The sequence below is a fragment of the Oncorhynchus kisutch genome, linkage group LG6 (genome assembly GCF_002021735.2).
Source record: "Oncorhynchus kisutch isolate 150728-3 linkage group LG6, Okis_V2, whole genome shotgun sequence".
Classification (NCBI taxonomy): Eukaryota; Metazoa; Chordata; class Actinopteri; order Salmoniformes; family Salmonidae; genus Oncorhynchus; species Oncorhynchus kisutch.
In genome coordinates, this window is record NC_034179.2 from 8,351,559 (window position 1) to 8,375,491 (window position 23,933).

General features: G+C 43.4%; 1 protein-coding gene across 2 annotated transcripts; it reads left to right on the forward strand.

Moving 5' to 3' along the window:
* Positions 1-555: 555 nt before the first annotated feature.
* Positions 556-23,813, forward strand: LOC109875984 (cyclin-I). 2 transcript variants are annotated; one of them, XM_020468449.2, is made up of 8 exons: positions 556-1,015; positions 1,481-1,646; positions 3,264-3,398; positions 10,229-10,303; positions 10,665-10,805; positions 14,823-15,059; positions 15,490-15,807; positions 22,811-23,813. In XM_020468449.2, the coding sequence occupies exons 2-8, from the start codon at positions 1,524-1,526 to the stop codon at positions 22,976-22,978; spliced, it is 1,197 nt and encodes a 398-aa protein (XP_020324038.1). In that variant the 5' UTR covers positions 556-1,015; positions 1,481-1,523; the 3' UTR covers positions 22,979-23,813. The 2 variants fall into 2 exon arrangements, with proteins under 2 accessions (XP_020324038.1, XP_020324039.1); XM_020468450.2 differs by having other exon boundaries at positions 776-1,015; positions 15,490-15,836.
* Positions 23,814-23,933: the final 120 nt, after the last annotated feature.

A 23,933-nucleotide genomic window follows, 5' to 3' on the forward strand; every position in this document is an offset into this window, starting at 1 on the left:
TTGTTTTATTTCTATTGGATGCCTGGACAAACCCTTTTACTCACGATTGGTTAGAAATAATTAGCTCGGGATTGTATGTAGGGCATTTAAACATATTAAACGACATTTTTCCCTTATTTTTTGCTGGTCTGTCTGCAGAATATTTGGGAATTTGTTCTTAACTGACTAGCCTAGTAAAATAACTGTTAAATACATTGATTCAGGGATGACTAGGGGAATTTATGATAATACTGTTATAGTCGGTATTACTGATGCGGTATTACTGTTCCTGCACATCACACAAAACCCCAAGCACCGAGTTGGTTTTATAAAGCAAAATCAACAATTCAAAGAAAAGATGTATACATGCATTTAGGGGTGAAGCATTGGCAGTAAATCATTTTCCAGCTTTATGATTACTGTCAAGAACAAGGTGTAAGTATGTGGTCTCTCTGTTTTATTTGAATTGATGTCCCCTATGCACAGTATTATCACAAATAGTGGTTTATTTATACAAATCTGTTTCATATTCAGACGTGGTTAGCAAATGGTAAAGAAAACGTCTGAAACGTATTTACATAACATAATATTGTAGTAGGATTCATTCGCAATAGAAAATAGGCCCACCAAACATCGAATACAATTGAAAACAAATGTAATGTCATAGCTCAAATCCATCGTGATAAAACCGAAAACAACCATTTGTAATTTTTTATTTACCATAATAACTAACATTTATCCCAAATATTGGTACAATATAAATTTTCGGGACCAGCTACGTGACGCACGTACGCGGATCGATTTATCTCCCAAGAGTCTCCTACTCGGAAGTAGACATATCTGTCTATTCCGTACCATTTTCATATACATTTAATTTGGAAGACCCCCTCATTTATCCCAAAAATAAAACACAACATCAAATCGAAGATGGAGTAATTTAAGACTCCATTTACCTCTCTTTTTTTGTTTTTACCTCAGTTTAATGGACCGGATGATTTCCAAGTCAAACTGTGATTCCCACAGCTTTGCAGGGGAGGTAAGCTAATGCTAGCTAGCATGAAGTAGAGCTTTATAGTCATATCGTTTTATAAATAGATTCAGTTATTTTGGATAATATGCGTTGTCTATTAATGAAAGGGTTTATTATTAGTTAACGTTTACCATCGGTTGGTGTTTGTTTCTGTTCTCGCTAGTTCGGTTGCTAGCTAGCTGTTCGGTCAACTAACTGGCTAACCATAACTCGGTAACGGTAATATTAGCCGGAATCGTCTCGATATGAGAGAATACCTCATCGCTGTTACTACAGACAGGAGTAACGCTAGTTGGAAAAATTAATGAGCGTATTTGGTGGGGACCAGTGTCCGTAAAACCAGGTTACAGTAGTATTCATAAGGAAGTGATTGTTTGGTATCACCATAATTAACTTGGGTGTAAACTACAATTTTATAAACATGTTGTAAAATACAAGTCATCTTCTATGTGTTTTCTCTGGCACTTACAGGTAGCTGTATACAGTGGGGAGGGAGGCGTATCCAGGGGTCGCAATGAGGAAGTTTGCCGAACCCTTGGAAAGCCAGAGGCTGTCTTTTCTTCTGGAAAAGGCCGCCTCTAGGGAAGCCAAGATGTGGAAGGCGTACGTGCCTAAAAAGACGTATATCGGCGTTCAGGTGAATCCCACAACACAAAAACAATGTGCTGTTGTCCATATGAAAGAGAATGCAGCAAGTCATGTTAAACTTTGTTTTGAAGTGGTATCTATCTATCTTAGGTTATTTCCTTGGTACAGATATGTGTATCACCTAAGGTCACTGTTATTTTCAGGCTGTATCACAATGGGCCGTGATTGGTAGTCCTATGGGGCGGCGCACAATTGGCCCAGCGTCGTCCGGGTTAGGTTTTGGCCGGGGTAGGCCGTCATTGTAAATATTAATTTATTCTTAACTGACTTGCCTAGTTAAATAAAGGTTACATTTTAAAAAATGAAGCACCTGCTGTGGCTAAGAGGTTCATGCTTTCACTTCCATCCTACTCATTAGTCCAATGAACAGTCCTGCCCTGATCATTGGCTAGCAACAGAAACCTGCTGAAAGTGTTAGCAAGTTAACAGGATTTTGAAAAGGATGCCTGCCTGACTGTTAATCTGAGGCTCTTTCCTGCTGACTCACTGCAGCACACTTCTATCTGATTTGCCTAAAAGTACACATGTACACAGTGTGGTCATCAACATGTTGCTAAGATAAGCTATTACTGCCAGTGTCACCAGAGCCTGATATTGAGCCTTATCCAACTGTAATGTATAAGGCTCTGACCTTCACCATCTTATCTCTACAAATGATCTGTGGAAATTAAAACATAACAGGAGTACACAGTAACAGACACATGTCCCAAAACGGATTGCAGTAAAACATACAACCTGTCCCAAAACAAAGTGCAGTAAAATGTTTTTCCCCCTGTCCCAAAACAGAGTGCAGTAACAGATACACCTTGTCCCAAAACAGAGTGCAGTAACAGACGTAACCTGTCCCAAAATCGAGTGCAGTAGAAGGGGTAAACCAGTCAGTCGAGACAATAACTTGTGTCCTAGTGCATTGGTTGTTTTGCTCACTGAGTAATTTCACTATGAGTCAAGAGGCACTTTAACAAGGCAGCATGATGGTGAGAAGTGTCTTTAGGGCAAGACTAGAGTTCAGGTCACTGTAAAGCAACGTTTGAATGCATCCCAAATGGTATCCTATTCACTAGTGCACTTGGGCTCTGGTCAAAAGTCGTGCACTAAATAGGGAATAGTGTGTCATTTGGTACTTAGCCTATGTCTGAAGCTCAAAGCTTCCAGTGGGTGCTGGTTAGACCAGTGTCAGGTTACAGGTATGCAGACGAGTTCAGAAAGGTCTTCTCTTTTATTTATTCACTGGTTTGGTTGATCTGTTTGCCTCAAGTCATTCTTTATCTTCAAGGGACAGCTTGACCTTTTAGTTGAAATGTTGACTGTATTTTGTTTATTTATAATTGACATTCAGGCTCTCTTTCAAGAAATATTTTTTCTGTACTTTAATCAAGTCTATGATTTGATTTTTGTTGTTTTGGTTGAGACTTTTGTTATTGATTTTTTTTTAAGTGAGTGGTTTTGATACTTTTTATATTGTAACCTAATTGGATTTTTTTTGTTTATTTTCCCTGAATGTGAAAGGGTCCATCACAGTTTACTGACGCTCATGCTATGTCTCCTCTGTAACTGACCTGTGACGTGTGCTGTCATTTTAACTGACCCCTGTGATTATCCCTAGGATACAGACATCTCCCCTGCCCAGCGTGATGAGGCTGTGTGCTGGCTCATTGACCTGCACAGTGACACCAAGCTCTATCCAGAGACCCTCTCCCTAACCATCAGTATTTTAGACAGGTTTTTAGGTGCTATAAAGGTAAGATGGCAACACAATGTTTAGTCTTATCAGCTATAGATCTACATAGAATGTCAACAGCATCTTTAACCTTACCAGCTGTGTAGGCTAGGGTATATTTCTTCACTGTGACTACTCTTGGACAAGATTTGACGGTTTTATGAGGTTAGCTCGATTTAAAACATAAAAATAATAATGTAAATTCATCTAAACTTATCAAACCTGATGTTGCAGGAAGTAACATACACTCTAGAGTTCACTCAGGAAGTGTCAGTGTGTGATTTATTTAGACCTGTTGATAAAAGCAGCTCTCCTGTCTCTTCCTGTATCTATCTATCAGATTAATCTTACTTCCCCTAGTATTAGCCTGGCTCCCTTATAAAGAGCTAGGCTAGGGTGGTATACGGTATACCAGGGTATTTGGAAATAGCCACAGGATGGTTTTTCACAATGGCAATACCGTTGAAACTATTTATTTGAAGTTTTTTCCAATACATTTGAATATTTGTAGATACTTTTTAAGTTAATACCTGCAGTCAACTTGTGCAATATGTTAGAAGGTAAAACAGATGGCAAATTTCATAATTTCACCTGTCACGTTATTTTACATTATGAAGCTTTACCGTAGTTCCCCAGGACAGTTGAGCCAGTCACTTGAGTTGGTGAGTCCAGCTGTGTATTGACAGGGGTCGTGTTTTATGTTGTAAATACATGTGTTTTTTTTAAATTCTCCTATAGAGTGATCAGGGGACGTGCAACTATAGTTTCCCTTCACATTTTAAATGTTTATTTCTCTGTTATTTTACCAGGTAAGTTGACTGAGAACACGTTCTCATTTACAGCAACGACCTGGGGAATAGTTACAGGGGAGAGGAGGGGGATGAATGAGCCAATTGTAAACTGGGGATTATTAGGTGACCATAATGGTTTGAGGGCCAGATTGGGAATTTAGCCAGGACACCGGAGTTAACACCCCTACTCTTACGATAAGTGCCATGGGATCTTTAATGACCTCAGAGAGTCAGGACACCCGTTTAACGTCCCATCCGAAAGATGGCACCCTACACAGGGCACTGCCCTGGGGCATTGGGATATTTTTTTTGACCAAAGGAAAGAGTGCCTCCTACTGGCTCTCCAACACCACTTCCAACAGCATCACATAAAATACATTAACATTCAACAGAACATATCTTTGTTTTCATCACATGACAAGAGAACTGCAATGCAATTTGGCTGGCAGCCGCACAAGTAAATGAGATTACAATGAAAAAGCAAGGTATTTTTTGCGAAAAAGAATGCATGTTCATCATATTTCTAATGTTTATCAAAGGAAATGTAGCTGGCTGCATTCTAATGTTTATCGTAGGAAATGTAGCTGGCTGCATTCTAATGTTTATCGTAGGAAATGTAGCTGGCTGCATTCTAATGTTTATCGTAGGAAATGTAGCTGGCTGCATTCTAATGTTTATCGTAGGAAATGTAGCTGGCTGCATTCTAATGTTTATCGTAGGAAATGTAGCTGGCTGCATTCTAATGTTTATCGTAGGAAATGTAGCTGGCTGCATTCTAATGTTTATCGTAGGAAATGTAGCTGGCTGCATTCTAATGTTTATCATAGGAAATGTAGCTGGCTGCATTCTTATGTTTATCATAGGAAATGTAGCTGGCTGCATTCTTATGTTTATCGTAGGAAATGTAGCTGGCTGCATTCTTATGTTTATCGTAGGAAATGTAGCTGGCTGCATTCTTATGTTTATCGTAGGAAATGTAGCTGGCTTTCTAATGTTTTGCTTAAACTAAATCTTTACCAGAGAAAATTAGGCGGGCTACACCGAGAAAAGTAGCTAGACATCAGTCAGAGTGCTGTCTGCTGATAGAATGATGGAGAACAGTAGCTAGACATCAGTCAGAGTGCTGTCTGCTGATAGAATGCCCGTTCCTGAAGTCTTATCTGAGTGTAGAAGTGCAACTGAAGCACAGCTGTTATAACAGCCTCCAGTCTTCTGGGAAGGCTTTCCACTAGATGTTGGAACATTGCTGCGGGGACTTGCTTCCATTCAGCCACAAGAGCATTAGTGACAGCCACAAGAGCATTAGTGAGGTCTGATGTTGGGCTATTAGGCCTGGCTTGCAGTCGGAAATGACATTCAGTAGCTCATATATATATATATATATATATATACCCCTTTATGAGCTGGATTTACCTGTCTTTGCAATTAGTTTATTTTTGTTTGTGCTCATTAGCATATTTTGCTAGTATCCCGCATGAAAAGTAGCTATTACTTGTGCTAATTTTGTTAGCATTCTGGTAAATGATGCCACTGGGTTTTTGTGTGGTTTTGGCGGCCCTTTTGTACTAAGGCGGTAATTCCCCAAATCCTGGAATGAGAGATGAACGGTATAGCTGAGACGCCGCCAAAGGCGTAAAAATGTGCAAGCGAGAGTAGAGGGCGTCAATTAATGTGTAGCATATGCCACATTTAATTGTCAGTAGAATCCATATAAACAGTTGTATTTGTTATGTTCTCTTCGTAAATCAAATCAAACTTTATGTGCCACATGCGAATTGAATACCACAAGTGTAGACTTACCTGTGAAATGCTGACTGACAAGCCCTTTAACCAACAGTACAGTTCAAGAAGAAGAAAATATTTACCAAGTAGGCTAAAATAAAAAGTAACACAATAAGAATCACAATAACGTGGCTATATACAGGGGGCACTGGTACTGGGTCAGTGTAGAGGGGGACAGGCTAGTTGAGGTAATCAGTACATGTAGTTGGGGGCGAAGTGACTATGCATAGGTAACAAACAAACAGCGAGTAGCAGCAGTGTACAAGAGGGGGGGGGGGGGGGGGTCAATGTAAATTGTCCTGTGGCGATTCTTTTATGAACTGTTCAGCAGTCTAATGGCTTGGGGGTAGAAGCTGTTGAGGAGCCTTTTAGGTCCTAGACTCGGTGCTCCGGTACCGCTTGCCGTGCGGTAGTAGAGAAAACAGTCTATAACTTGGGTGACTGGAGTCTCTGACAATTTTATGGGCTTTCCTCTGACACCGCCTATTATTTTGGTCCTGGATGGCAGGAAGCTTGGCCCCAGTGATGTACCGGGCCGTTCACACTACCCTCTGTAGCGCCTTAGTCAGATGCCGAGCAGTTGCCATACCAGGCGGTCATGCAATCGGTCGGGATGCTCTCGATGGTGCAGCTGTAGAACCTTTTGAAGATCTGAGAACCCACGCCAAATCTTTTCAGTCTCCTGAGGGGGAAAATGCTTCTTGTGCCCTCTTCACGACTTTCTTGGTATGTTTGGACCATGATAGTTCGTTGGTGATGTGGACACCATGGAACTTGAAACTCTCGAATACGTTCCACTTCAGCCCTGTCGATGTTAATGGGGGCATGTTCGGCCCGCCTTTTCCTGTAGTCCACGATCAGCTCCTTTTTCTTGATCACATTGAGGGAGAGGTTGTTTGTCCTGGCACCACACTGCCAGTTCTCTGACCTCCCTATAGACCGTCCCATCGTTGTCGGGGATCAGGCCTACCACTGTTGTGTCGTCAGCTAACTTAATGATGGTGTTGGAGTCTTGCTTGGCCACGCAGTGGTGGGTAAACAGGAAATACAGGAGGGGACTAAGTACACACCCCCGAGGGGCCCCAGTGTTAAGGATCAGAGTAGCAGACGTGTTGTTGCCTACTCTTACCACCTGGGGACGGCCCGGCCCGTCATGAAGTCCAGGATCCAGTTGCAGAGAGAGGTGTTTAGTCCCAGAGTCCTTAACTTAGTGATGAGCTTCGTGGGCACTATGGTGTTGAATGCTGAGCTGTAGTCAATAAACAGCATTCTCACATAGGTGTTCCTTTTGTCCAGGTGAGAAAGGGCAGTGTGGAGTGCGATTGAGATTGCCTCTTCTGTGGATCTGTTGGGGCAGTATGCGAATTGGAGTGGGTCTAGGGTGTCCGGGAGGATGCTGTTGTTGTGAGTCATGACCTGCCTTTCAAAGCACTTCATGGCTACCGATGTGAGTGCCACAGGGCGGTAATCATTTAGGCAGGTTACCTTCACTTCCTTGGGCACATGGACTATGGTGGTCTGCTTGAAACATGTAGGTATTACAGACTCGGTCAGGGAGAGCTTGAAAATGTAAGTGAAGATAGTTGACAGTTGGTCAGCGCATGCTTTGACTACACGTCCTGGCAATCCGTCTGGCCCAGCGCCTTTGTGAATGTTGACATGTTTAAAGGTTTTGTTCACATCGGCTATCGAGAGCGTTATCAGACAGTCATCCAGAACAGCTGGTGCTCTCAAGCGTGCTTCAGTGTTGCTTGCCTCGAAGCAAACATAAAAGGCATTTAGCTCGTCTGGTAGGCTTGCGTCACTGGGCCGCTCGGGTCTGGGTTTCCCTTTGTAGTCCGTAATAGTTTTCAAGCCCTGCCACATCCGACGAGCATCAGAGCTGGTGTAGTAGGATTCAATCTTAATCCTGTATTGACGCTTTGCTTGTTTGATGGTTCGTCTGAGGGCATAGCGGGATTTCTTATAAGCGCCCGGATTAGTCTCCCGCTCCTTGAAAACGGCAGCTCTAGCCTTTAGCTCGATGCGCATGTTGCCTGTAATCCATGGCTTCTGGTTGGGATATGTACGTACAGTCACTGTGGGGACGACGTCATCAATGCACTTATTGATGAAGCCGATGACTGAGGTGGTGTATTTCTCAATGCCTATGGATGAATCCCGGAACATATTCCAGTCTGTGCTAGCTAAACAGTCCTGTAGTGTAGTATCTGCGTCATCTGACCTTTTCCGTATTGAGCGAGTCACTGGTACTTCCTGCTTTAGTTTTTTGCTTGTAATTAGGAATCAGAATTGAATTAATAGAATTGTGGTCAGATTTGCCAAATGGAGGTTGGGGGAGAGCTTTTGATGCATCTCTGTGTGTGGAGTAAAGGTGGTCTAGGATTTCCCCCCCCCGGGTTGCACATGTGACATGTTGGTAAGAATTTTGTAAAACTGATTTAAGTTTGCCTGCATTAATGTCCCCGGCCACTAGGAGCGCCGCTTCTGGGTGAGCATTTTCCTCTTTGCTTACGGCCTTATAGAGTTGGTTGAGCGCCGTCTTAGTGCCAGCTTTTTTCTGTGGTGGTAAATAGACGGCTACGAATAATATAGATGTCAACTCTCTTGGTAGATAGTGTGGTCTCCAGCTTATCATAAGGTACTCTACCTCAGGCAAGCAATACCTCAAGACTTATTTAATGTTAGACATTGCGCACCAGCTGTTATTGACAAAAAGACACACACCCCCACTCCTCGTTGCATGGAAAATCCCGCCAGCTCTACATTGTCCGTTTCTTCATTCAGCCACGTCTCGGTGAAGCATATGTTAGTTCTTAATGTCCCGTTGGTAGGATAATGTTAATAGTATGTCATCAATTTTATTTTCTAACGATTGCATGTTAGCAAGTGGAATAGAAGGCATTGGGAGTTTACTCGCTCGTCTACGGATTCTCAGAAGGATCTGTTTCTCCTTTTCCGGTGTCTTTTCTTCACGCAAAAAGGCGTGGATCTGGGCCTGTTCAAGTGAAAGCAGGATATCCTTCTCGTCGGACTCGTTAAAGGAAAACGTTTTTTCCAGTCCGTGGTGAGTAATCGCGTTTCTGATGTCCAGAAGTTATTTTCGAACATAAGAGACGGTAGCAGCAACATTATGTACACACGAAGTTAAAAAATAAGTTACACAAAGCGCAAATAAAATAACAAAATTGCACAATTGGTTGGGAAGAGTGTAAAACGTCAACCATGTTTTTTGGTGCCATCTTTTCGTAGGCATTGTGAATTATTGTTTCATGTTCCTTTTTACTCTTATGTCCCACCGGAGCCACCATACCTGCCTGCACTAGTTATGTTAGGGTTGTAGAAGCACCTGAGCAGTTAATAAAGAATTTAGCTCGTCTCGTTCTTTCTGCATAACACTATTCTCTCTTGAAATTAGAGTCCTTTTCCAGCCTGCCTAGGCTATATGCGATTGAAATCAACACGGGTAGGCTGCAATTGTTTTAAAATATATAGCCTATTTAACTGAAACCTTGTCTTACAGCCCAAAAGATTTTAAACTAGATCTTTAGCTAGTCTACATAGGGAAGATCATAACAATTTCTCAAATTCCTTTTCTACAAATGACCCACACCATTTATTTGCTCATTTTAGCAGCGTTGCTCTGAATAGACGCGAGAAAAATATAATTTCTTTCTAATTTGATTCGCATTATGCTGTTGACGTTCGCGGCCCATTTTGTTTCGTATATTTTCCCTTACTTGGGCCAGCCCCCTAGTAATTCAAGTTTCAGCCAATGGGGTTCAGCCCCTCGCCATTTGAGTGAGTCAAAGACTAGTAGGCAATTTTCGAGGACCACTTTTGGCTAAAAGGTATACAAAAGTACCAGAGAATGTCTTTAACCTGGGCTGCCTTCCTTACAGAATAGTAGTCCTGGAGAATGTCTTTAACCTGGGCTGCCTTCCTTACAGAGTAGTAGTCCTGGAGAATGTCTTTAACCTGGGCTGCCTTCCTTACAGAGTAGTAGTCCTGGAGAATGTCTTTAACCTGGGCTGCCTTCCTTACAGAGTAGTAGTCCTGGAGAATGTCTTTAACCTGGGCTGCCTTCCTTACAGAGTAGTAGTCCTGGAGAATGTCTTTAACCTGGGCTGCCTTCCTTACAGAGTAGTAGTCCTGGAGAATGTCTTTAACCTGGGCTGCCTCCCTTGCAGAGTTAGAACCCGGGGTGCTGAGTTTAGACACTTGGTACTAGTGACATCACTTAGTCCTCCTGACCCTGTCTCTCTCTCCTCTCCTCAGGCCCGTCCAAAGTACCTCCGCTGCATCGCCATTGCCTGTTACTTCCTGGCTGCCAAAACCAGCGAGGAAGACGAGGTGATTACATCCTAGCCTCACACCACCAGTCCTTCCTTAGTCACTATTCACATTATTTGTTTCTTTCTACTCAGCTTTGTTATCCAAACATTTGGCAATATGATTTGTAGCTGCATTAAAAACAAACTATTTTATGAACGTGCCAACAAAAGTTTATTTTCCAAATGCTGAAATGTTGCTCACTGTGAAGGTTAGCTCCAATAGTTGTAATGCTAGATGAAGTCCTAGGGAACTACACACCAAGTTGACAGAAAGTGGGTTGAACCCAACTAACCAGAAGTCCTCTGTCTCTCTCTTTTTTTCCCCTATCTCTCTCTCTCTCTCTCTCTCTCCGTCTCGCTCTCTGTCTGTGTGTGCGCAGCGTGTGCCGTTGTTGCGTGACTTGGCCAGCAGCAGCAGGTGTGGCTGCTCCCCATCAGAGATACTGAGAATGGAGAGGATCATTCTGGATAAACTCAACTGGGACCTGCACGCTGCCACACCGCTGGAGTTTCTACACATTGTGCGTGTATTGTATTCTGTCACCACATTCATACTTCTGTCCTAGCCGGAACTACCGCTAGAACCACTAACTAGCCTGCAGTGGAGGATCTGGCTCAGTCCTGCCCAGGACTGGATCCACCAGAATAATGCCCTGTTTTTTTTTTCAGTAAAATATAATAGGTTTATTTTGAAATACCGAAGGTATGATTTTTATTTACCGGACCCCTCTAAAGTTTGGAGGTGTGTGCTACACCACTGCTTGTAACTATAAGTGAACTATTTTAAGATATGGCAAATGAATGACATCCAGCCTGGGGCTCCAGCTATACATTTGGTTTGTGGCTAGCTTGCAAGAACATGCTTCCTAGTTACAGCAACCTCTCTATAGCTCAGGCTGATTTACCCACCTGCTTCAAGATGTCAGTTATCATCCGAGAAAGTAACTGAACTGAATGACTACCAACCAGTACACTCTTCTGTCATCATGAAGTGCTTCGAGAGGCTAGTCAAAGACCATCACCACCACCTCCCTCCACGACACACTCAACCCTCTCCCAACTCGCCCACCGCCCCGACAGATCCATGGACAAGGCTATTGCACTGCACACTGTCTTTAATCACCTGGACAAAAGGAATGCATATGTGAGGATTCCGTTTGACTACAGCTCAGCCTTTTGACATTTTAGTCATTTAGCAGATGTTCTTATCCAGAGAGACTTACAGTTAGTGCATTCATCTTAAGATAGCTGGGTGAGACCACCACATCACAGGCATAGGAAGTACATTTTTCCTCAAAGTAGCTATTAGTAGAGTTAGAACTAGAAGGCGGGGGTCAAGTGCTGGTTTTATTTATTTATTTATTTATTGTATATATATTACACACAGTACCAGTCAAAAGTTTGGACACACCTACTCATTCAAGGGTTTTTCTTTATTTTTTTACTATTTTCTACATTGTAGAATAATAGTGAAGAGATTTAAAACTATGAAATAACACATGGAATCATGTAGTAACCAAAAAAAGAAGTGTTAAACATCAAAATATATTTTATATCTGAGATTCTTCAGTAGCCACTTGTGTCTTTGGCTATGCTGCATTAAGTGATATTGACATGCTCTTCTCTAAAATCCTTTCTCTGTAATTAATATTACCTGATTGAGCTAATCATGTAAATGTAATTAACTATAAAGTCAGGGCACCATGAAATCATATTTATAGAGCAGTTCTCTTCCGAATAAACTCTTAAAGACCTAGTAATATTTTACCTCAATAGCAGTGAATATTAATCGTCACTTTATTTCAGTCTCATCTGAAAGTTGTAAATTCTTGGTTATTTTCACGAACCCTGGCTAACAAGTTGAATCAGCAATACAAAATTGTGTTTAATTATTTATTTACTAAATACCTAACTAATCACACAGAATTACATATACACAGAATGAGTCATACCTTGATTACAAATTACGTCATAAAGGAAAACGTCCCTAGCGGATGGAACAGATATGACAGCTTGTTACACAAAGAACGGGGGTTCGGTTTGAGTGAAAGAGCGGGAAGACTGAAGAACAAAGGGAGAAGCAATGTCTCTATCGGGCCGTAGGCAACTACTCTATCGTAAATACAGAATCTTATGCATTCTAAATTACCGCCCATTTGGAAAAGGAAAATGCAATAAATATTTACTCTGAGCTGCGCTTCAATAGGTTGGTGGTAGATGGATGGCCGTGTTGCCCAACAGAGTTCTTTGTCCTTTGAAGAGCGTCTCTGGTGGTGAATGGGAAACATTGAAGTGTCGTTGTTGTGTGGTAGACGGGATACTCTGTCCGTCCTTTCCTTGCCCACGTTTACAGCTGCTGTTGCTAACTCAACGGCTAGGATGTCTCATTTCTTTAGTGAGTAAGAGTTCAACGTTTTTATACCATTCACAACCGAAGCTCACGCTGAGGTGGTTTAGTTCTGTAGTTGACATGTTAGTCCTTTTCAACGTATGGACCGTTGTCCTATCATTCTCGGAACAGGAGGTTACATTTTTGTCAAGGGCTTATATAGTGGCGGGAGAAGGGTGTGTTTCATAGTTTATAGCCCATGTCTCTTCACAGGGGCGAGCCACTGATCGAGCCCTAACCTTATGAAAACCCAAATCTCTCATTTGGAATCTAAAATTACATTTAATCTTTCACCGATTTAATTGTATATTTACACATTTGAATTGCACAACAATCCCATGTGAATCTGATAACTATAATGTGTAGACTTTCTCAGATACAGTTTAGGTCGTCCTGTCATAATGTCTCAGACGACAACCGAACTGACATCATATTCATTAAGTACCAACGCATATTTTCAACTGGTTCTATTCCCGAAATATGGTTCCTTTCCCTCCGCTTATTTGATGTTCCCAGACTCTCTGTTTAACAAAGGCTATTCAAGAGTCCTTCTGTATATTCAACAGAGAGGGAAGGGAGAAAGGTATTTATGGGGGGGGGGGGGGGGGGGGGGGTTCATAAACCTTACCCACAGGCTAACGTCACGACACCACCCTTTGCCTTGATGACAGCTTTGCACACTCTTGGCATTCTCTCAACCAGCTTCACCTGGAATGCTTTTCCAACGCTCTTGAAGGAGTAGGAATATGCTGAGCACTTGTTGGCTGCTTTTCCTACACTCTGCGGTCCAACTCATCCCAAACCATCTCAATTGGGTTGAGGTTGAGCGATTGTGGAGGCCAGGTCATCTGATGCAGCAATTCATCACTCGTTCTTGGTCAAATAGCCCTTACACAGCCTGGAGAGTCCCACTAAGCGCAAACCATAGGGGATGGCGTATCACTGCAGAATGCTTTGGTAGCCATGCTGGTTAAGTGTGCCTTGAATTCTAAATAAATCATTGACAGTGTCACCAGCAAAGCACCCCTACACCATCACCCCCATGTTTCATGGTGGGAACCACACATGTGGAGATCATCCGTTCACCTACTCTGTGTCTCACCATGAACACAATGGTTGGAACCAAAAATCTCAAAAGGACAGATTTCCACCGGTCTAATGTCCATTGCTTGTGTTTCTTGGCCCAAGCAAGTCTCTTCATCTTATTGGTGTCCTTTAGTAGTGGTTTCTTTGCAGCAATTTGACCATGAAGGCCTGATTCACACATTCTCCTCTGAACAGATGTCTGTTACTTGAACTCTTCACGGTGGTGAAGAAGCCACATGTTATGGTGTTATTTCTCTAGATTTTTTATTACCATTTTCATTATTTTATTTCACTTAGTTCTGCATGGTGGAGCTCGAAGCCTAAGCTTTTCACTGTACATTGCAATCACACCTGCAACCGTGTAAATGTGACTTTCATTTTCAATGACGGCCTAGGAACAGTGGATAGGAGGCCTAGGAACTGCCTGTTCAGGGGCAGAACGACAGATTTGTACCTTGCCAGCTCGTGGGTTTGAACCTGCAACCTTCCGGTTACTAGTCCAACGCTCTAACCACTGCCGCCCCATGTGACTAAACACTCTGAATCTGACAATCAAGATTCTAGCACCCCTTGTGTTCACTGCCGGTAACACCGTATACCCTGGTATGGTACAGGAACGGTATGAAGGTTTGAAAATCTGGATTCCGCCCCAACCCTAGTAGGTAATCACTTTAAAACATCAAATAGGTGACGTGAGTCCTGTTCTTCCACCAACACATTCATACTCCTGTCCTAGCCAGAGCCTCCATTAGAGGCTTGAAGTTAAGAGTGGAGGATCTGGCTCAGACTGTATCCACCAGAATACTGCCCTGTTTATGAGCTATAGGTTACCACTTTATAACAGAACATAGAACAACAAAGTTTTGTGTTATTCAGCTAAATTCCATCCGACTGTAACTATCACTCTCTGTCTATAATCTGCTGTTGTCCCTCAGTTAACTCGAGGGCATACATTTTAGTGTGTTTATTATGTATATGCGATACCTGTGGGGTTCAGAGGTTGTGAATCCATAACTTTGGTGTTGCTAGCACCACTCTCTTACACACTGTTGTTCCCCTTCAGTTCCATGCCATGGTGCTGTCTTGCAAGTCCCGGTTCATGGTGGGTCTGGTGGGGTGTAACCCGGCACAGCACCTATCCGTGTTGACCCAGCAGCTACACTACTGCCTGGCCGACAGCGCCCTGCTACAACCCCTCTCCCGGGGATCCATGCTGGCGCTGGCCCTCATCTCCCTGGAGCTGGAGAATATCTGCCCTGACGGGCTGGCTCTCACTGTCCTCTTGCTCAGGAAAGCACAGGTACTAAACTCTCACTATCCTCCTGCTCAGAAAAACACATTTAGGCCTGTTGGTATGTTTGGATAGGGGCCGGTTAGACAGTAAGGGCTTCTGCCTAAAGCGCACACATTTATCAATGTTGATGTGGATTCTAGTCTGACCTACTGCCTATTTGACACTCAACCTCCCATGTCTCTTTCTCTCACCATCTGTTCAATGAAATCATAACAAATACAGGGAGAAAAAATATGGATGTTTACATAATATGGATGTTGTAGTCCCTCCCACGTATCGAATCCATGTTTTATTTTATTTTATTTAAAGTCACTGGTATTATCAGGATGCCCCTGGGAACTGTTGCTGTCCATTGATTTCATAATATAGTCTACCTGCATTTTTTACGCACAATAACATAATTATAATCAAGATTCTCATTTTACTCCCCCTCTAGATCGATAGTTCTCAACTCATCCGCTGTCAAGCGCTGGTTTCACGTCGCCTGTCCACACAGGAGGTTTCCCTGCCTCCCAACACTGTCTACATCTACCAGCCCCTGCACCACATCCACAGTCTGGCCCCAGACCCCTGCGACGGGGAAGGAGAGTCCAGCACCAGGCTCCACTCCCCAGTCACAGACCCAGACCCCAGGGATCGAAGCCTCTCCAGGGTCTCTACCACCACCACCCTGCTCCAGGTCCGCGGCCCGCCCATGCCCCGCCACCAACCCCACAAAGTCCACCTGCGCTGCAAGCTCTCATCCAAGCGCAAGGTGAGAGCTTGGCTACTCCATCAACCGGAGTAAAGTATTTTTACCACATACCTACTTATCCTACTATTGCTATTTTACCTGCCTTGATTCTAAATGCATGTTGTTCTTATGGTATGACGAGAATGGCGCCGGAGGGAATGGCTACCGTTTTTACGGGCTCCTGACCAATGGGGTTATTTTTTGTGTAATATTTTTAGAAGACCTAAGATTAAGAATTGTTGCCATGCATAAAGCTGGAAAGGGTTACAAAAGTATCTCTAAAAGCCTTGATGTTCATCAGTTCACGGTAAGACCAATTGCTTGTAAATGGAGAAAGTTCAGCACTGTTGCTATCGGTTTTACCTCATTTCTACCAGCACGTCACCTCTGCAACGAGAGGGATAAAACTCTATAGAGACATCTTTACTCCACTCAGAGACGCAGACAAAGATCTCCCCTGCCCTCCATTTGGCAAATCGGACTATAATTATATTCTCCTGATTCCCGCTTACAAGCAAAAACTCAAACAGGATGTACTAGTGACGTGCTCAATACGCAAGTGGTCAGATGAAACGGATGCTAAGCTACAGGACCGTTTTTGCTAGCACAGACCGGAATATGTTCCGGGATTCATCCGATGGCATTAAGGAGTTAACCACCTCAGTCACCGGCTTCATCAATAAGTGCATTGACGACTTTTTCCCCACAGTGACCGTACGCACATATCCCAACCAGAAGCCATGGATTGTAGGCAACATCCACACTGAGCTAAAGGCTAGAGCTGCTACTTTCAAGGAGAAGGACAATTTTCTGGACATTTTTAATAATCCCTCTACGCCCTCTGACGAACCATCAAGCATGCAAAGAGTCAATATAGGACTAAGATGGAATCCTACTACACCAGCTCTGAGGCTCGCCGGATATGGCAAGGCTTGGAAAAGATCACAGATTACAAAGGGAAACCCAGCCGAGAGCTGCCCAGTGACGTGGGCCTACCAGACCAGTGAAATGCCTTCTATGCTTACTTCGAGGCAAGCAACACTGAACCATGCGTGAGAGTGCCAGCTGTTCCGGAGGACTGTATGATCACGCTCTCTCCGTAGCCAATGTGAGCAAGACCTTTAAACAGGTTAACGTTCACAAGGCCACAGGGCCAGACGTAATACCAGGACGCGTACTCTGAACATGCGCTTAACCTCTGTCAGTCATGCCTACATTTTTCAAGCAAACCACCATAGTCCCTGTGCCTAAGAATGCCAAGGTAACCTGTCTAAGAATGCCAAGAAAAGGCCGGTTGCCAAGGTAACCTGTCTGACTACCGCCATAAAATGCTTTGAAAGGCCTGTCATGGCTCACATAAACACCATCATCCCAGAAACCCTGAACTTACTCCAATTCGCATACCGCCCCAACAGATCCACAGATCCACAGATGACGCGTTCTCTATTGCACTCGACACTTTCCTTTCCCGCCTGGATAAAAGGAACGGCCTACGCGAGAATGCTGTTAATTGACTACAGCTCAGTGTTCAACACAGAGAGAGGATCTCCTTCCAGATGGACATCAGATCCTTCAACATACTGTGTTTTTCCGAGACTTTGCTTTCCTAGAGACATCTAAACGGATTATATACAACCAGCGGGTTTTTAAGATTTTTCGAGCGGACAGGAAGCGGGCTCTCTGGCAAGGGTGGTGGGCTCTGCTTTAGAACCAACAAACACATGGTGCGATGGGGGAAACGTACAGGAACATATGAGCTTCTGCTTCACCAACTTGGAATACTTGGTCATCAAATGTCACCCTTTTTAACTTTCAGAGTTCTCAGGGATTATCGCCATGGCTGTGTACATCCCGCCCCAAGCCGACACCAAAAAGGCTCTCAAAGATATTCATTGGACTCTGAACAAACTGGAGACTGCATTCCCGGAGGCAGTGTTCATTGTTGCGGGGGACTTAATTTACTTTTGTTGAAGAACCATGCTCCCAAATTATTACCAACACATTGACTGTCTAACTCGCGGAAATGCGACTCTTGATCACTACTACATGCCTTTTTGACACGGGTATAAGGCCCTCTCCCGTCCTCCTTTTAGAAAATCCTACCATGATTCCATCTTGTTTCTCTACAAACAAAAACTAAAGGAAAATTCCAGTGGTCAGGCCTGTATTCTGACCTAATCAGAATTCATGTTCCAAGACCGCATTGAGCACGTGGACTGGAATATGTTTCGGGTCGCCTCTGGAGATGTCAATGAATACGCCGACTCAGTCACCGGATTCATAAAAAAATGCATAGATGACGTTATCAACTTTTATTAGTCAACTACACATGGTTAGCAGATGTTATTGCGAGTGTGACGAAATGCCAATAGTATCTTTCAAAACATATCCCAATCAAAAACTGTGGATTGATAGCTGCCTTGGAGGACAACTGAAAGAGAGAGATGCTGCTGATAAACAGGGCAAGGTGACCTGGTAAATAGTTTGGTTAAACAGTACAAATATGACTAAGGCAGATTTGATAAAGATGGCTAAACACAAGTATAAGGACAGAGTGGAGAAGCAATTCAGCGGGTTGTACACAAGGCGTATGTGGCAGGGGCTCCTAACGTACGGCAGGGGCTCCTAACAATCACGGATTACAAAAATAAAGCCAGCCACATCGCGGTCACCAACGCCACCCTACCGGATGAGCTAAATACCCCTTTTCTTAAGTTTTTGAGCACAATGACCCTGAGCTGCCGAGGAGAGCACCCGATGACAACGTGGGCTACACACTGACAGTCTCCACTGGGGACGTATATACAGTGGCAAGAAAAAGTAAGTGAACCCTTTGGAATTACCTGGATTTTTGCATAAATTAGTCATAAAATGTGATCTGTTCTTCATCTGTCACAACAATAGACACACACGGTACGCTTAAACTAATAACACACAAAGTATTGTATTTTTCTTGTCTATATTGAATACATAATTTAAACATTCACAGTGCAGGTTGAAAAAAAGTATGTGAACCCATAGGCTAATGACTTCTCCAAAAGATAATTGGAGTCCGCTAACCTGGAGTACAATCATTGAGACGAGATTGGAGATGTTGATTAGGAAAAACACTCACAGAATGTGAGTTTGCTGTTCACAAGAAGCATTGCTTGATGTGAACCATGCCTTGAACAAAATAGATCTCAGAAGACCTAAGATTAAGAATTGTTGACTTGCATAAAGCTGGTAAGGGCTACAAAAGTATCTCTAAAATCCTTGATGTCTACGGTAAGACAAATTGCCTATGATTGGAGAAAGTTCAGCACTGTTGCTACTCTCCCTAGGAGTGGCCGTCCTGTAAGGATAACTGCAAGAGCACAGAGAAGAATGCTCAATGAGGTTATGAAGAATCCTAGAGTGTCAGCTAAAGACTTAAAGAAATCTTTGGAACATACTAACATCTCTGTTGACGAGTCTACGATACGTAAAACACTAAACAAGAATGGTGTTCATGGGAGGACACCACTGAAGAAGCCACTGCAGTCCCCCCCCAAAATTTACTGTACGTCTGAAGTTTGCAAAAGTGCACCTGCGTGTTCCACAGCGCTACTGGCAAAATATTCTGTGGACAGATGAAACTATAGTTGAGTTGTTTGGAAGGAAGGAACACACAACACTAAGTGTGGAGAAAAGAAGACCCAGCACACCAACATCATTCCAACTGTAAACTATGGTGGAGGGAGCATCACGGTTTGGGGCTGCTTTGCTGCCTCAGGGCCTGGACAGCTTGCTATCATCGACGGAAAAAGGAATTCCCAAGTTTATCAAGACATTTTGTAGGAGAATGTAAAGCTATCTGTCCGCAAATTTGAAGCTTAACAGCAGTTTGGTGACGCAACAAGACAACGACCCTAAGCACAGAAGTAAATCAACAACAGAATGGCTTGAACAGAAGAAAATATGCCTTCTGGAGTGGTCCAGTCAGAGTCCTGACCTTCTGGGGTGGCCCAGTCAGAGTCCTGACCTCAACCTGATTGCGATGCTGTGGCATGACCTGAGGTTCACACCAGACATCCCAAGAATATTGCTGAACTGAACCAGTTTTGTAAAGAGGAATGGTCCAAAATTCCTCCTGACAGTTGTGCAGGTCTGATCCTCAACTACAGAAAACGTTTGGTTGAGGTTATTGCTGCCAAAGGAGGGTCAACCAGTTATTAAATCCAGGGGTTCACATACTTTTCCCACCCTGCACTGTGAATGTTTACACGGTATGTTCAGTAAAGACATGAAAACGTATAATTGTTTGTGTGTTATTAGTTTAAGCAGACTGTGTTTCTCTATTGTTGTGACCTAGATGAAGATCAGAACAAATTTCATGACCAAATTGTGCAGAAATCCAGGTATTCCCGAAGGGATCACATACCTTTTTTTTTTCTTCTTGCCACTGTAAGTCATTAAAACCTGTTAACCCTTGCAAGGCTGCTGGCACTGATGGCATCCCTAATCGTCCCCAGTTGGCTGTTGTGTTCTGACATTTTCAACCTCTCTCTAGCTCAGGCTGCTGGCCCTGATGGCATCCCTAATCGTCCCTAGCTGGCTGTTGTGTTCTGACATTTTCAACCTCTCTCTAGCTCAGGCTGCTGGCCCTGATGGCATCCCTAATCGTCCCTAGCTGGCTGCTATACCCACCTGCTTCAAGATGTCAATTATCATCCTTGTGCCCAAGAAAGGGAAAGGAACTGAATGACTACCAACCAGAAGCACTCTCTTCTGTCATTATGAAGTTCTTCGAGAGGCTAGTTAAAGACCATATCACCTCCTCCCTCCCCGACCCCCTCTCCAATTCGCCTCCCACCCTGACACATATGATTGTGTCGTCCATAAGGAATGTGAGGATGCTGTTCATCGACTACAGCTTGCCCTTCAATACCATAGTGCCTTATTAGCTCATTACAAAGCTCACAGCCCTTGGTCTGAAGTCCTCCCTATGCAACTGGGTCCTGGACTTCCTGACGGGCCGCCCCCTAGGTGCCGAAGGTAGACAACATTACCTCCTCGATACTGATTCTCAACACTGGGGCCTCACAATGGTGCATCTTCCTGTATACCCAAGACTGAGTGGCCTCACACAGCTCCGCCTCCGTCATGAAGTTGGCCGACGACACGACAGTAGTAGGCCTGATTTACCAACAACGACGAGACTGGCACTCTGACGGCGTGGTAAACAACCTCTCCCTCAACGGTAGCGAAACAAAGGAGCTGATTGCGGACTTCAGGAGGAACCAGGCTGGACACGCCCCCCATCCTCATCAACAGGGCCGCCGTGGAGACCTTCAATAACTTTAAATACCTCTCGGTGTTTTACATCTCAGAGAAGCTGGACAGTTATGTATATTGTTCTATTTCACCATTGTCATTTATTTTATTTTACTGCTTCCTGCATGGTGGAGCTTGAAGGCTAAGATTTTCTTAGATTGTCTCCTCCAATCACACCTGCAACCCTGTACATGTGACTATTAAACACTCTGAATCGTTACGTTTGCTGACGACACGACGGCGGTAGGCCTAATCACCGACGACGACGAGACAACCTATAGAGAGGAGAGGTGTGAGATCTGGCAGTGTGGTGCCATGACAACAACCGCTTCCTCAACGTGGGCAAGACCAAGGAGGTTATTGTGAACTACAGGAAACACGCTCCCATCCACATCGACTGGGCTATAGTGGAGAGGGTCGAGAGCTTCAAGTTCCTCTGTGTCCACATCACTAAGGATCTCTCATGGTCTACACACACCCACACAGTTGTGAAGAGGGCACCACAACACCTCTTCCCCCTCAGGAGGCTGAAAAGATTTGGCATGGGTCCTCAGATCCAAAAAGTTCCACAACTGCACCATTGAGAGCATCTTGACTGGCTGCATCACCGCTTGGTACGGCAACTGCTCAGCATCCAACTGAAATGTGCTACAGAGGATAAGGCCCAGGACATCACTGGGGATGAACCTCCTGCCATCCATGACCGCTATACCAGGCGGTGTCAAGAGTAAAGCCCTAAAAATCCCAAGTCAGACCGTTCTCTCTGCTAACGCACGGCAAGTAGTGCCAGAGCTCCAAGTCTGGGTCCAAAAGGCTCCTTAACAGCTTCTACCCCCATGTCATAAGACTGTTCCCTCTGCTAACGCACGGCAAGTAGTGCCAGAGCTCCAAGTCTGGGTCCAAAAGGCTCCTTAACAGCTTCTACCCCCAAGACATAAGACTGCTGAACAGTTAATCTAATGGCCACCCAGGCTATTTACGTTGACTCCCTTTATTATTTATTTATTCATCTTGTTTGTTTTGAAATGTCTCTAATGACACTGACTAGACTCGTAGATCTATATATAGATATCTATATATATCTCACACACGCATATTGACATCACACACACTTTCACTCATCACATACGCTGCTGCTACTCTGTTTATTATATATCCTTTTACCCCTACCTAACTACCTGGTACCCCTGCCTATTGACTGTACTGGTACTCCTTGTATATAACCATGTTACTACCTGGTACCCCTGCATATTGACTCAGTACTGGTACTTCCTGTATATAGCCATGTTACTACCTGGTACCCCTGCATATTGACTCAGTACTGGTACTTCCTGTAAATAGCCATGTTATTACCTGGTACCCCTGCACATTGACTCGGTACTGGTACCCCCTGTATATAGCCATGTTACTACCTGGTACCTCTGCACATTGACTCGGTACTGGTACTTCCTGTATATAGCCATGTTACTACCTGGTACCCCTGCACGTTGACTCGGTACTGGTACCCCCTGTATATAGCCATGTTACTACCTGGTACCCCCGCACGTTGACCCGGTACTGGTACCCCCTGTATATAGCCTCATTATTGTTATTTTATTGTCTTGCTTTTTTTAACTAGTTTATTTAGTAAATATTTTCTGAACTCTATTTTCTTAAAACATTTAGAGAATGCCAATAAAAAGCGCTATACAAATTTAAATGTGTTATTGTTATAATCATTATTTTTCAGGTGGAGGAAATGGAGGTCGACGAATTCTACGACGGGATCAAGCGGCTCTACAGCGACGAGAGCGGGGGCCCTCCGGAGGGGCCTCTAGGAGGGTGCAGTGGCCTGCTAGTCAGGCAGGAGGGCAACAATTCCCCCTTGCCCCCTCTCCAACCCGTCAGTGTCACATAGAGAAGAGAAAGAAACCAAGGCCTTCTCGTCATCTGATCTGCAAGGAAGAGTCATCCCAGTGTACCAGCAGGCATTAACCCACCATACCAGGCACGGAAGAGGGGAAAAAAAGCTGCTATTTCATAACTGTTTGTTAAATATAAAATAATTTAAAAAAACAAAAAATATTGATATAAATCTCATCTTTCTCCCAGTGATTCTGTGTGTAAGAGATTTTCCTTGACTAATTTAAGGTCATGCCATTTTATTTCTGTCGTTGAACCTCTTCTGTAAGTTACATATATTTGTTATCTTTCCTTCCTTTCCTCAGCATGTTGCTTTAATCCTTCACAAAACTTGTCACTTCAAAGTTTGATTTGAATGTAAATGTGTTTATAGTAGATGACTGTGTTAACCTGCCAAAGTAGGAAATAAGTGATTTTGTGTGAAGTACTGAATGATTTGTTTATAATATTTAAAAAAAAAAAAATCGTAATCTTAGTCCACAACCTTCATGTATTTGTCCCATCACAGTGTAGTAGCGAAAGCAAAGAAGATAACAGGATTCTGTTACTGATGAAAGAGCATTCATTTTACTCAGTGGAGCAATACAGGTGTTTTGGTTTTTACCCAGTGTGTGTGTATTGTTTTAAGATAAACCGCTTTCGTTACAAGAGGGATGAAGATGATTCCACCATAATACCTTGTCTTCATTGTTCAGAAATGACATGTTTTGTATTTATTGCAACAACAACAACAGCAGTTGTCTTTTTTTGGGGTGGTGCGCAGGTCAACTGCCTATGCTCTGCTGGTACACCTTGTGTCACCAATAAAGAAAAACGTTTTAACAATCTCACGCAATTTGTTACTCGATATAAAAGTTTTCTTCAGCATTTTACAGAACATTTACAATGTACATTAACTTAATAAAAACACGATGGAAGGGTGACTACCTTAATTGAGATAGGGGCTTGCC